General features: G+C 40.7%; 1 protein-coding gene across 6 annotated transcripts in view; it reads left to right on the plus strand.

The window, feature by feature from the left end:
* USP15 (ubiquitin specific peptidase 15) overlaps window positions 1-14,818 on the plus strand; it is a 127,909-nt gene that overhangs the window by 63,694 nt on the left and 49,397 nt on the right. For 4 of the 6 annotated variants that reach the window (XR_011320727.1, XM_069764506.1, XM_069764507.1 and 1 more), the window contains 4 exons: window positions 2,568-2,713; window positions 3,572-3,630; window positions 13,024-13,168; window positions 14,370-14,543. Coding sequence is in view for 5 of the 6 variants with exons in the window: in XM_069764506.1 (XP_069620607.1) it covers window positions 2,568-2,713; window positions 3,572-3,630; window positions 13,024-13,168; window positions 14,370-14,543 (524 nt within the window). In the remaining variant the exon portion in view is untranslated. Of the gene's footprint in view, window positions 1-186; window positions 246-2,567; window positions 2,714-3,571; window positions 3,631-9,374; window positions 9,462-13,023; window positions 13,169-14,369; window positions 14,544-14,818 lie in introns of all 6 variants that reach the window. The other 2 variants (XM_069764510.1, XM_069764508.1) reach the window with 2 other exon arrangements.

The following is a 14,818-nucleotide window of genomic DNA, read 5'->3' on the forward strand; positions in this document are numbered from 1 at the left end:
AGTGATAACGGCTAATCAGATGAAGGGCCACCGATGCCGTCAGGTAGGAGGTGAACGTGGCCTACGAATCCGCTTCTTTTCTGTGGATGTTGTTTGGAGGGCTTGATGACAACTCGTAATTTTCATTGGTACCATTTTGTGCTGCCAAAGACTTTTTTGATCACTTTTGATTCCTGTTTATTCAAGGTGGAAGGAGCAAAACACTACAGACGAAATAAGTATTGAACACGTCAACAATTTTCTAAGTAAATATATTTCTAATGGTGCTATTGACATGAAATTCTCACCAAATTCGTAAACGAAACATCCATTTAACACAGGCAAAGAAATTGAACCATAGATTTCCTTAAATTACATTGTGTAATAATGAGAAAAAGTATTGAACGCGCTTACTGAAATGTATTTAATACTTCGTACAAAAGCCTTTGTTGGTGATGACCACTTCAAAATGCCTCCTGTATGGAGAAACTAGTGCCATGCATTGCTCAGGTGTGATTTTGGCCCATTTTTTCCACACAAACACTTCAAAATTCTCAAGGTTTGTTGGTTCCTTATACGAACTCTGAGCTTTAGTTCCTTCCATTAATTTTCTTTTGGATTCAGGTCAGATGATTGGCTGCACTATTCTAGAAGCTCTATTTTTTTTTTCTTCTCTGAAACCAATTGAGTTTCGTTGCCTATGTGTTTGGGATCATTGTCTTGCTGAAATGCCCACACGCGTTTCATCTTCATCATCCTGGTAGATGTCGTCAGATTTTTATCAACATCTCTGTACATTTGTAGATTCATTCTTTCTTCAATTATATTAAGTTTGCCAGTGCCTTATGCTGAAAACAGCCCCAGATCATGATGTTCCTACCTCCAAATTTTACGGTTGGAGTGGTGTTTTTGGGGTGATATTCAGTGTCTTTTGGCCTCCAAACATGAGGTGTATTATGGCATCCAAAGAGTTCAATTTTGGTTTAATTTGACCAGGCTATATTTTCGCAGTATTTCACAGGCTTGTCTAAATGTTGCATACATATTGGTCCTTATAACCTAAACAGCATAGGTCTCACCTCTAAATGTTATTGAGTAAACTTTAAAAGTTCTTGAACATGCTTTTTGTTCAACAGTGGAGTTTTGTGTGGTGTGTGTGCATACAGGTTGAGTGCATTACTTTTAGTTTTCTTTGAAGCAATTGTACCTACTGATTCCAGATCTTTCTATAGCTCTCCACAGATGGTCCTTGGTTTTTGGGTAACTCTTCTGATAATTCTTTTCACTCTTCTGTCTAAAATCTTGCAGGCAGCTCCTGGACATGCCCGGTTTATGGTGAAACTGTTGTTTTACACTTCCGGATTATGGCCTCAATAGTGCTAACTGGAACCTTCAATAGTATAGAAATTCTTTTTTAGAAGAGTTGTTCTAACCAATGACATCAATATGTTTTCAAACAATAAGGTTGTGAAGGTCTTGAGACAGCTCACTGGTTTTACCCATCATGAAATGTTTCTTATGCGCCCCTAGGTAATGAGACATCTTTTTATAGGCCATCAGTTGAACCAGATGATATTATTTTTCACTACGTGGCAGGATTGCTTATTACTGATAGATCTCAGCAGGTGTCATGGCTTTTTGCACCTCTTTCTTCATGTGTTCAGTACTCTTTCCCTGTGTCATTTCTCATTATTACACAGAACTTAATTTATGGACATCTATGCACATTGTCTTAATTATTTTTCTGTAGTAAAACATTTCTGTAATGGAAAATGACTTATTTGTTACACTTTAGGAGTTTATCCTGCAATTATTTTATTTTTAGTTAATAAACTAAGGGTAAGTTCACACAGGACGTTTTTGCTGCTTTTTTTTTTTCTGCATCAAAACCTGATCATCTTGGCAGGAAAGAAGCTGCGTCAAAAACGCAGGTTTAGGTGCGTTTTTGGGGTGTTTTTCGTGGCGTATTTGCGGTTTTGGTGAGTTTTTTTTAATGTGTTTTTGGTGCATTTTTTTTTTCTTTGTCCATGCTAATGTCCTTGGATTTTCAGCAGCAAAAACGCAGCAAATAATGATACCTGCGTTTTTGCTGTGTTTTTTTTCAACACCATTTTAACAAATTCATGTTAATGGGTTAAAAAATGCAGCAAAAACGCTCAAAGAAGTGACATGCTCTATGTAAAAAAAACACAGCAAAGCACAAAATACTGATCAAGCAAAAAACCAATGTGTGTGCATGAGATTTCTGAAATCTCGTAGGCTTTGCTGGTACCTTAAAAAGCAGCTGAAAATTAGCGTATAAAAACGCAGCAAAAATACGCAGCAAAAACGCCCTGTGTGAACTTACCCTAAAGCTATTCAGATTTTACTTGTTTTCGAATTTGCAGTTGACATAGAAAATGGAGAAAAACTTTCTGGTGAAGGAGACATACATTCTTAGGTTAGCATATTTAGACCTAGTATGTCTAACAGATATTTGTAAATGCTCATTCATAACGCTATGTGTATCACTGATCAGCATGAAGCTATTAATATCCTCGTGAATTACGTCTTATTTATTCTCTAAATTCTTTTATTACTACATTCAGATATGATTGAAAAGGAGATGAGAAAAATCTTCACTATTCCAGATGAAAAAGAGACCAGACTGTGGAACAAATATATGAGCAATACGTTTGAACCTCTAAATAAACCCGAGAGCACTATACAGGACGCTGGCTTGTATCAAGGACAGGTAGAGTACTGACCTGCCATGTGTTCTCCTACCCGGGATAGTTTTCTGCTGATAATTAAGGAAAGGCAGATTCTAGCATCTTGTAACTCAGTGGTAACAGGAAAAACACTGTGAAATGCGTGCGTTTTTGCATTCTTCTTTTGATGTGGTTTTTTTTTCAATAATTTGAATGAGTGAAAAAGTTGAAAGAATTGATAGGCTGCAGGTTTAGAAAATTGCTTCAAATCTGCAAGGAAAAAATAATCAGCATGAGATTTCAGAAATCTCATTCATTTTGTCAGTACTGTAAAATGCTGCGTTTTTTGCTTTGCTTAATGCACAGAAAAAGCACAATGTGTGAACAAGTCCTTATATTAGTGGGTACTTATGATTTCTGAAAATACAGTGATAATACTCCCAACAATAAAATGGCAAAATAATCTGGACTAACTATTATCCTGTTTTGATAGTACAAAAGAAAAGGAAGGGGGTCTTTGTTCGGGACACTGATCTTTTATCTAGTTGAGTGTTTATTTTTCGTTTTGTTTAAAAGTTAAAACCTTTTTTAAAGGGGCACTCCTACCTTCTAAGAGGCGGTATTTTAAGATGGCATTGTAAAAACAGTTTTGCAATTTAATGTTCTTGTTATAATTTTCAGCCATTCTAAAGATATCATCACTACTTTTTCTTACATCTTGTTGCCAAGGAGACCGTCCACCACTGCTGTCTAGTCCCTGCACTGAAAGGAGTGCCATTCATTTGAATGGCCACGATGCAATGCCGGTGCTCAGCGTAGCAGCCACTTTGGGGAACGCACTTTTTAAGTCTAAGCTTTTAAGATTAACTTCTGTTTTTCTATTTTTTTTTTTTTTTGCACAGATGCTGGTAATTGAACAGAGAAACCAAGACGGTCAGTGGCCAAGAGGTTCAGTGCCGAAGTAAGTTGCTTTTTTTTTTTCTAGTCTTTTTTTTTTTGTTTGTTTGTTTTTCATTAAATATGTTTAACTGCATATATGTCGAATAAAAATTAACGTAACTAAAAATGAAAAGCAACAGGGGAGTCACAACGGAAGCTCACGGTTACGTAAAAAGAACTGTTTATAGTCTATACTGTTTAAAGTGATTGTATCCTCAGAAAATAAACTAGTGTGAAACTTACTAAACATTTTTATGGTAAATATTTTTTTTTAATGTTCATTTTTTTTAATTCTCTTATTTGTTATGCAAATAAAATAATCCTAAAATGTTGCCAACCCCATTTAGTGCCTTTTATGACTCACTTAGCTGTTGTAAAACATATCTCAAAATAACAGAAGCTCAGACTAGAGGTGACCCATGTACGGAAAATAAAATCTATAATAAAAAAAGAATAGGTCCTACTATCTGGTATTGATTATGTAAAAAAATGTAGATGGTACATTCCCATTAAAGGGGTTGTTCCCTTTCAGACACTTTTTAACCTCTCTGTACTCGCCTTCCCGGGGTCAAAGTGCGTGTCTTGGCCACTGCTCCCGGTATCTGGCATTGGCTGCGGCATGGGTGTCACATTGACCGTTCACCAGCCAATCAGGGAGCTCAGCGGCTCTGAAGGGGGCATTCAGTCTACACGGACACAGCCGCCAAGCTCACTAATTGCCTGTTGTCAGTGCCGCAGTCAATGCCAGATACCGGAAGCAGCAGTGGAGGCTTACCAGTGGACCCACGGAAGTGCAGTTTTAGTTTTTAACAAAATACATTAGGAGGCACCAATCTGAAAGGAGACAATCGCTTTAAGCAATTCACATTTGATTTTTAATTTTTTTTTTCCAATGGCGCACATCAATTGCCCTGACAATTTAATATATTAGATATTATTATAATCAGATGGATAGTAGTTTTGAAAGAAATCTGTAAATAATTGTAAATAACGAAAAAAATTTATATCTTTTAATATAAGTATTTCAGTATTACTTTAATCATCTCCTCCCTGGCATATGACATACTATTAAGCCATATGTCGGGTTCTTGACTTAGAAGTTCAGCTTCTGAGCTTGTTTCAATCATTCCCTCTGGCTCTTGCGATCATCTGCCTATACATGTTTACGACCACTAGCAATTCGCTGTCACAATATCAGTGGTCATAACCATGGATACCTAAGGTCCTGCAATGCCTGTACATTAGGAAAGAGTCATAGCGAATCAGAAGAACTATATACTATTTGCTAATATTATTATTAGACCTACTACATATTGGGATAGTATCTTGGAGATGGGAATACCACTTTAACCCTGTAATAGGAAAATGATTGGTGCCATTCAAAACTAGAACTCGACCTGTAAAAATCAAGCCCTTAAGTGGCCATGAGGACATAAAAATAAAAAAAAGTTATGGCTCTTGGAAGAAGGGGAGGAAATAATGAGAACACAAAAACTGAAAATCAACTGGCCAGGAAGGGATAATGGGGGAAGTCTTATGTTCTTTATTCAGATTCACACCTGATTGACAATTCCAACCAGATGTATCATTCCAGCTGGCCCAAACTCTTGCTTCTCCAATGTTACTATAAAGGGCAGCTTTGCCTCTGCAGTGTCCGTGGAGCACTGAAGCTGGCCTGGTCGGGAGCAAGCAGTGATCCATACCCAGCTTTAGAGCAGTGGTTACAAGCTCTATAGAAAAGCGCTTGTAAGCACTGCACATGTTCGGTCACTTCAGCTAGACTGCAACAGTGGTTGGTAACCTAGGCAACAAACTGTAAATAAACATCTTTTCCTTCTGAACTAAGAGGATTTTTAAATCCTTCATGACCGGAGGTATTTTCGTTTTTCGCTACCCTCCTTTCGAGAGCCATAACTTTTTTTTATTTTTCCATCAATATGGCCATGTGAGGTCTCTTTTTTTGTTTTGCGGGACGAGGTGTACTTTTGTATAACACAACACCATTGGTTTTACCATGTCGTGTACTGGAAAATGGGAAAAGAATTCCAAGTGCAGTGAATTTGCAAAAAAAGTGCAATCCCACACTTATTTTTTGTTTAGCTTTTTTGCTAGGTTCACTAAATGCTATGACTGACCGGTCATTATGATTCTCCAGGTTATGAAAAAAAATTACGTTTGTTAAAAAAAAAAATAAAAAAAAATGCCATTTTCCGATACCCGTAGTTTCTCCATTTATCGTGATCTCGGGTTGGGTGAGGGCTCATTTTTGCGCGCCGAGCTGACATTTTTAATGATGCCATTTTGGCACAGATACAATCTTTTGATCGCCCATTATTGCATTTTAATGCAATGTTGCGGTAACCAAAAAAACGTAAATCTGGCTTTTTGACTTTTTCTAGTAACGCCTTTTAGCGATCGGGTTAATTCTTTTTTTTAAATTGATAGATCAGGTGATTCTGAACGTTTTAATACCAAATATGTGTATATTTGATTTTTTTATTGTTTTGTTTTGAATGGGGAGAATGGTGATTTGAACTTTTATATATTTTTCTATTTTTTTTTATATTTTTAAAAACTTTTTTTTACTTTTGTCATGCTTCAATAGTCTCCATGGGAGGCTAAAAGCTGCCATAACCTGACCTGCTCTGCTACATACAGGCGATGACCAGATCACCTGTAAGTAGCTGAATTTCTCACTTGCTATGAGCACCGACCACGGGCTCATAGCAGTGCGGCAGTGACAACCATAGAGGTCGGCTAGAGAGCTCTGGTTGTCATGCTGACCCATCGGTGACCTGCGATCACGTGACAGTGGTCACTAATGGGTGGGATTTCCAGCGCACTTGTCAGAAGCGTGTGTTAAATGCCACTGTCAGTCTGACAGCAGCATTTAGCAGGTAAACAGACGTGGGAGGATTGCGATTCCTCCCGCAGCTGTTAGCGGCACATGTCAGCTGTTCCAAATAACTGGCGTGTGCCTGGAAAATATGTGGTCTCACTGCCGGAGCGCACCTCAAAGGGAAGGTGTCAGACATCGCTCGATGTCGGAAACGGGTTAATAACAAGTAATTTGCAGTGCCTTGAAAAAGTATTTGTACCCTGTGAGTTTTTCCACGTTACACCCACAAACTTAACTGTATTTCTTGTATAATACTTACACACATGCATATCATACTCCCCACCATATACAGTGGGGCAAAAAAGTATTTAGTCAGTCAGCAATAGTGCAAGTTCCACCACTTAAAAAGATGAGAGGCGTCTGTAATTTACATCATAGGTAGACCTCAACTATGGGAGACAAACTGAGAAAAAAAAATCCAGAAAATCACATTGTCTGTTTTTTTAACATTTTATTTGCATATTATGGTGGAAAATAAGTATTTGGTCAGAAACAAAATTTCATCTCAATACTTTGTAATATATCCTTTGTTGGCAATGACAGAGGTCAAACGTTTTCTGTAAGTCTTCACAAGGTTGCCACACACTGTTGTTGGTATGTTGGCCCATTCCTCCATGCAGATCTCCTCTAGAGCAGTGATGTTTTTGGCTTTTCGCTTGGCAACACGGACTTTCAACTCCCTCCAAAGTTTTTCTATAGGGTTGAGATCTGGAGACTGGCTAGGCCACTCCAGGACCTTGAAATGCTTCTTACGAAGCCACTCCTTCGTTGCCCCGGTGGTGTGCTTTGGATCATTGTCATGTTGAAAGACCCAGCCACGTTTCATCTTCAATGCCCTTGCTGATGGAAGGAGGTTTGCACTCAAAATCTCACGATACATGGCCCCATTCATTCTTTCATGTACCTGGATCAGTCGTCCAGGCCCCTTTGCAGAGAAACAGCCCCAAAGCATGATGTTTCCACCACCATGCTTTACAGTAGGTATGGTGTTTGATGGATGCGACTCAGTATTCTTTTTCCTCCAAACACGACAAGTTGTGTTTCTACCAAACAGTTCCAGTTTGGTTTCATCAGACCATAGGACATTCTCCCAAAACTCCTCTGGATCATCCAAATGCTCTCTAGCAAGCTTCAGACGGGCCCGGACATGTACTGGCTTAAGCAGTGGGACACGTCTGGCACTGCAGGATCTGAGTCCATGGTGGCGTAGTGTGTTACTTATGGTAGGCCTTGTTACATTGGTCCCAGCTCTCTGCAGTTCATTCACTAGGTTCCCCTGCGTGGTTCTGGGATTTTTGCTCACCGTTCTTGTGATCATTCTGACCCCACGGGGTGGGATTTTGCGTGGAGCCCCAGATCAAGGGAGATTATCAGTGGTCTTGTATGTCTTCCATTTTCTAATTATTGCTCCCACTGTTGATTTCTTCACTCCAAGCTGGTTGGCTATTGCATATTCAGTCTTCCCAGCCTGGTGCAGGGCTACAATTTTGTTTCTGGTGTCCTTTGACAGCTCTTTGGTCTTCACCATAGTGGAGTTTGGAGTCAGACAGTTTGAGGGGGTGCACAGGTGTCTTTTTATACTGATAACAAGTTTAAACAGGTGCCATTACTACAGGTAATGAGTGGAGGAAAGAGGAGACTCTTAAAGAAGAAGTTACAGGTCTGTGAGAGCCAGAAATCTTGATTGTTTGTTTCTGACCAAATACTTATTTTCCACCATAATATGCAAATAAAATGTTAAAAAAACAGACAATGTGATTTCCTGGATTTTTTTTTCTCAGTTTGTCTCCCATAGTTGAGGTCTACCTATGATGTAAATTACAGATGCCTCTCATCTTTTTAAGTGGTGGAACTTGCACTATTGCTGACTGACTAAATACTTTTTTGCCCCACCGTAGATAATTCTACCTCTATGTACTCGCACTGAAAGGTTCTGTGTTAGGGTACCGTCACACTATAACATTTCGATCGCTACGACGGTACGATTCGTGACGTTCCAGCGATATCGTTACGATATCGCTGTGTCTGACACGCAGCAGCGATCAGGGATCCTGCTGAGAATCGTACGTCGTAGCAGATCGTTTAGAACTTTCTTTCATCGCTGGATCTCCCGCTGTCATCGCTAGATCGGTGTGTGTGACACCGATCTAGCGATCTAGCGATGCGATCCAGCGATGCGTTCGCTTGTAACCAGGGTAAACATCGGGTAACTAAGCGCAGGACCGCGCTTAGTTACCCGATGTTTACCCTGGTTACAAGCGTTAAACTAAAAAAAAACAAACAGCACATACTTACATTCTGGTGTCCGTCAGGTCCCTTGCCGTCTGCTTCCAGCACTGTGACTGCCGGCCGTAAAGTGAAGGCAGAGCACAGCGGCTGTGCTTTCACTTTCACTTTACGGCCGGCAGTCACAGTGCGGGAAGCAGAGACTGCAAGGGACCTGACGGACACCAGAATGTAAGTATGTGCTGTTTGTTTTTTTTTAGTTTTACGCTTGTAACCAGGGTAAACATCGGGTAACTAAGCGCGGTCCTGCGCTTAGTTACCCGATGTTTACCCTGGTTACCCAGGGACCTCTGCATCGTTGGTCGATGGAGAGCTGTCTGTGTGACAGCTCCCCAGCGACCACACTACGATTTACCTACGATCACGGCCAGGTCATATCGCTGGTCGTGATCGTAGGTAAATCGTATAGTGTGACGGTACCCTTAGGACTTTCCTAGATTAGCTTCTTATCCTATTATCCCAACACTGTCTTTATCTAGAATCCAAAACAAATATTATTGGTCTTGTGTGTGTGCTTCACGATTTTCACTTCTCCACTGTCATAACCCACCATTGCTCCTCACTGTCTCCATGTTTTGAAGGTCTACAGGTACACCACAATGTTCAGCTTTACCAAAGATATCTGCTCCATCTCTGTCAAATAATTATAGCAACTTCAGCACCAGAAAGTAAGCCGTGTGTCCTGGAGTGTGTCGTCCTAAATAAATCATGACTTGTCCCAAGCTCCCTTTACTTACTGCAAGTCAAGTTTTCCTCCTCTTCATCTAGGTTTTTTGCTCCACAATTTAGGCCTGATCTCTCTAATGCCTTGCATGATTATGTATCGATCTGTGTGTCTTAATTTTTACATATAACACAGGTAATACTCGGATCAAAGTTTTTCTAATTAAAGCAACTAACTATATCGCCTTCGAGAAATCAATCTCACAATATTTCTTTGAAGTAAAGCGCTACCTTTTGTTAGAGGTGGTCTTGTATAGTCAACGGTAAGGTTCCATCTACCGCTCATGTTCTCCGTCATCCCAGAGCAGCCCATCAGATCACTTTTTATTTAACTGTGTATTTTCACTGATTCAAAAATACAAATGTGCTAATTTTAAAGGGGTTCTCCCGCTAGATTAAAATGACAACAATTTACTAATGGCTTAATTATCAAAGTTCTATGTTTGTCTTGCTGTCCCAGAACCTCCTCTTCTGCATTCGTTATGGCATAGGCAAAGCGCTTTCCCACCCCTCTTTCTGTTTGACGTTCTGTAAGTGGGCTGTTTCAATGCAAAAAGTTGATGTCCCCTTTAAACATGTCACCAAGAGAGAGTGGGGCAGTAACTTATATCCCTTTGTGAAGCAAATGTGGAAATTAAGCTGCTGGGACCCTGTTAAGGTGCTGGCCGCAGGACATCGGTGGAGGTTTGCTATTAAAAGTATATTAGTAAGTTCTATTTTCTAGCTGGACAACTCTCTTAGGGTGAGTTACCATGTTGATGGGGCTGTCCAGGCTGAAATTAAAGCTCTGTATTCACACAATTTGACTGCTGAATTGTGACAGTGCGCTATGTGCGGGTGTCACGATTACTGTTTTCCCACTGTCACATGACTATATCTATGCCATTTGTCACATGCCTACTAGACTTATCTGCTAACACATTGAGAAGTGCAGGAGTCTAGTCGGTGTGTGACTGCAAGAACGTAAATGGCATACATGCAGTCACGTGAGTGCCCACCCGCATGGGGAATACAGGGGAATCGCACACTGTCATGATTCGCAAGTTTTTAGTCAAATAGAGTGACTGCAGACTTTTCATTTCCTCTTTAAGGTTTTTGATGTAGTTTTTTTTAATCCAAAACCAGTATCCGATGGTATCCCACCATTAAAGGAAGGCTGAGACTTCCATTGTGAAGCCATACTTGGCTTTGGATTTAAAAACGACATTTCTAAGCCTGAGCTCATGAACCCACCCAATAATATAATATATTTTCCACTGAACAGAAGCCCTAAATAGACTAAAAATAAAGACCTTCAGATACAAGCGCAGCTGTATTCAGGTGCACAGCTCCCAGGTGGAAACAGTCTGGTACTATTGCACAGGCCAATGTGAGCAGGTGGGTTTCTTATTGAGACTGTAGGGAGCCAGCCGAAAGTGGGAGCATCTTGTAACTTGGCCAATGGCCGTCACTGGGTTTGGTATAAAACATAACTTGTTATGATCCCTGTATGTTTCTGGCGTTCTAAGATGCAAAGGAAACAAAGCTCCACATCCAAATAGTTTAGTTCTCCAATGAATGAAAAGGTGTAAATTCCTGTCTAATCTTCCTTTGCCAATTTCATAATAACCAGAATATGCAATATTCTGCATGTGTGTGCTGTAGATTTTATTTTTCAAAAGTACTGAAAATGCCATGATTTGCACCAGCATGTCTATTGGTTTTGTTGCTTGTGCTCTTTATTATTATTATTATTATTATTTTATATAGCACCATTGATGCTTTACTTCAAAGCGTGTGACCACTTGCATTTGCTAGTCATTTCCAGCAGACTATTCCTCCAGTAATCTACTGCCTAGCTAGGAATACCGATGACTAGGCTTGCACACATCTTATATTTGCGTCATGTGTATTTTATACATATTTGTCCATCTTTTCAGTGTCCAAAGCTTCATCTTTAAAATACCTTTGTGCTAATAGTTTGTTGCTTGCGCCCATGGCATCATAAATGGGATATTAGAAGTCTCCTTATTGAACCTGAGACTGTGCCAGGGCAGTGTGTAATGGGAAATGAGTCAGAGGCGAGGAAACTGGAATTAGTATTACCCCTTCATGACATATGACCTATATACATCATCTATCCACCTTTGATGCGGGTTCTGGCGCTGAGCCCGCATATTTCCCGTAACATGACAGCTGATTCCATCAGCTGTCATGTGCCCCTTACAGCTTCGGGTGTAATTGCAATCCACCCGCGGCTGTTAACATGTTAAATGCCATTGATAATCTCTTGGCAGGGGTCTGCAGGAGACTCATGTGGTTGTCATTGCTGATCTGCTATGAGCGCCATCCTGTGGCCGGCGCTCATAGCAGATGTGCATTTCTGATACACATAAAGCTGAAGGCTGATATGATTTTAGTGTGTTACTACTATAGATAAGGTGGCGTTTAAAGGGGTTGTTCGGTTCAAATCAATAATGCTGCATACACTCTGTTTGACTGCAGACCTAATCCCCCTGCACTGCACACTGCGAGTATGAATTATACATACCCATGGCCAGTGGGCGTGGCCTTGCTTTCATACACTTGTATTGGGCTGAGGCCGCCCCTCTAGTTGGCCACGCCCACTGGTCGGTTGCATCACTAGACAGAGCGCGGCCTCTGTTCAATACAAGTGTATGGAGAGAGGCAGTGCCCTCTGACCGGGGGGTATGTGTAACTCATACATACCCTCCGGTCCTGGGTCTGACACTGGGGGGATTCATAAGTCTGCAGTCACACAGAATGACTGCAGATTCACGGAATGACTGCAGACTTATCGATTTTAACCCTTTAGTTGTCCTTTCCCTCATTCTCTTCCACCATTTCCCCAGACACTATTATTTTTGAGTCTTACGATTTATGTAGCTGAATAATATTTTTGGATTATTCATTTTTTTGCAGTGAGTCCTTGTCTCTCACTCTTCGCTGCCATTATTTTGTACAGTGTATTTCTGTCTGCATTTTTAATGCTTCGTCATGATGTATGTAAGAATGTTGTGATGAGATAAGCCGTGCGCTCTGGAAAGCTTCCCCGCCGGGCCACACTGTATAGATGACCTTACTAGGACACGTTTCCGCATCCTTCCTTGGTCTTTTCGGTTATGGGCTTGTACACTCCAGATCACACTGTCCTTAGGAATGGCTATAAATAGTCCTTGTTCTTATGGCATGGGCTCTGAGATACATCCGCAGTCCTAGGAATTTCGCTGGATCCTCTGTAATTAATTAGCCAATATTGAATAGTAAAACTGTGCAAACCAGAACACCCACACCCAGAGCATTGCTCATGAGGTGCAGTGATCAGATGCTGCTGGATATGTTTTGATATTAAATGTTTAAAATTGCATGTGCCTGTAGAAAACCGAGGGAGCAGTGAATCTACACACATTTCTGGGTATATAAAATGTTCTAGGAGAAATTATTAGGATTCCTGATGACCTAAATCCATTTGCATGTAGCAATGTATTTGTTGTTTCTTTTTTCCAGTGTGAAAAATTCCAACTATTGCCTGCCTTCATATGCTGCCTACAAGAACTATGAGTACTCTGAGCCGGGAAGACACAACGAGCAGCCAGGACTTTGTGGCCTAAGTAACCTGGGGAACACTTGTTTTATGAATTCTGCAATCCAGGTAAAATATCGGTCGCTTCATCTTAATATCGGATAATATCACTAGTGCTTACCTGGGAAAGGCATTTTCGGCTTGGATTTCGGCTATTAGGGCACATCCACTGTCTATGAATCGGGATAATAAAATGTAACAAACTGCAAAGAAGTGGAAGTGGTGGCGGGATGGACCCAAGGGTATCGGTAAAAGTTTGAAATTGTCCTTGTGGTTGATCTGTAGGCACAAGAATTTGATCGGTACAGTTTGACAACGTATCGGTAATTCGTCATACTGCGACTGTTCTCCAAAGTACCAGAAAGACACACTCTGTGTATGATTGTATAACACATGTATGAGAGAGGCACAAACATATGGGCTCCTTGTTAAGCACCCCTTTTACGAGTTGGGAAAGAGAGGTGCGTCTCCCCCTCTTTCAGCCCGAGCCTCTACATGCAATTTATGAATGCCTATTCTTTTGGAAGACAAATGTAAGGCGTTATACATCCTGCTTCCGCAGAAGCTAAATGTGCAAATTGTCTCTTCAGAGAGGACTAGAACTATACACCACCTATTGGAAGCAGTGGTCACTAGAGTTCTAGTTATCTTCTTCCCTCAAGAAACCATTTACAGTAATTTCCCAGAGGAGCATTGCATGGCTTGTAAGTCTCCTCACTCTGACATGCCAGGCCTGGTTTGTCACTCTCCACAAGGAGAAACTTTTCCCATTCGACCCCAGTCCAGAGCCTTTCACCGAGCCAAATCAGATCTCATACTTTGCACTGATGAGGGTCAACACCCCAAACACTGTGTCTGCAAATTGAGTTTTTGATTAGGCTTTAATCCTTAGTCTCATTGCGAGGCTCATTAACGAGTCGGTATTGACTTTTGGGATCGCTGCTTCCAATAGGTGGCACTAGAGTTTTAGTTCTCTTCCTCTCTGAAGAAACAATTTGCATATTTAATTTTCCAGAGGAGCATGCATGGCTTCTAAGTCCCCCCACTCTGACATACCAGGCTTGGCTTGTTACTCTCCACAAGGAGAAACCTTACCTGCTGGACCCTCTTCCGCAGAAGCAGAAAGTCTGGGCTAGAGTCGTCCAGTGGCATTCGCCTGATTGGCTCGTCAGATTCCATTTAAACAGTCCGTTGTGTTCAGTAGCCATTCACTTGTAATAATACATGTATCAGCTGTGTGAATTGACCTCATCATGTCCCTTTTCCCCAGTGTTTGAGCAATACCCCGCCACTAACAGAGTACTTCCTTAATGATAAGTATCAAGATGAGCTGAACCTGGACAACCCCTTAGGAATGAGAGGAGAAATTGCCAAGTCTTATGCAGAGCTCATCAAGCAAATGTGGTCAGGGAAATACAGCTACGTAACTCCCCGAGCATTCAAGGTTAGTTTCTCCAAAATACCAAATGTAAATGGCTATTGAGATACGGATGTAGAGTCGTGCACTTACGCTCTTTGCATACAGTAACTTCTAATACACCTTCACCACAATTCATCATTTGCGTTTTGTCTTTTTTTTTCTTTTACTTAATCTCGATTTCTTTTTGCCCTGGCAGATTTTATACCAAATTCATCAAATTATCACGCAATGTTTGAATTATGCACAATTTCAAAGATGTTTTTTTTTACTTTTGTTTTGCACCCACAATGAGTTTTTGA

Source organism: Ranitomeya imitator, chromosome 4 (assembly GCF_032444005.1).
Source record: "Ranitomeya imitator isolate aRanImi1 chromosome 4, aRanImi1.pri, whole genome shotgun sequence".
Taxonomy (NCBI): Eukaryota; Metazoa; Chordata; class Amphibia; order Anura; family Dendrobatidae; genus Ranitomeya; species Ranitomeya imitator.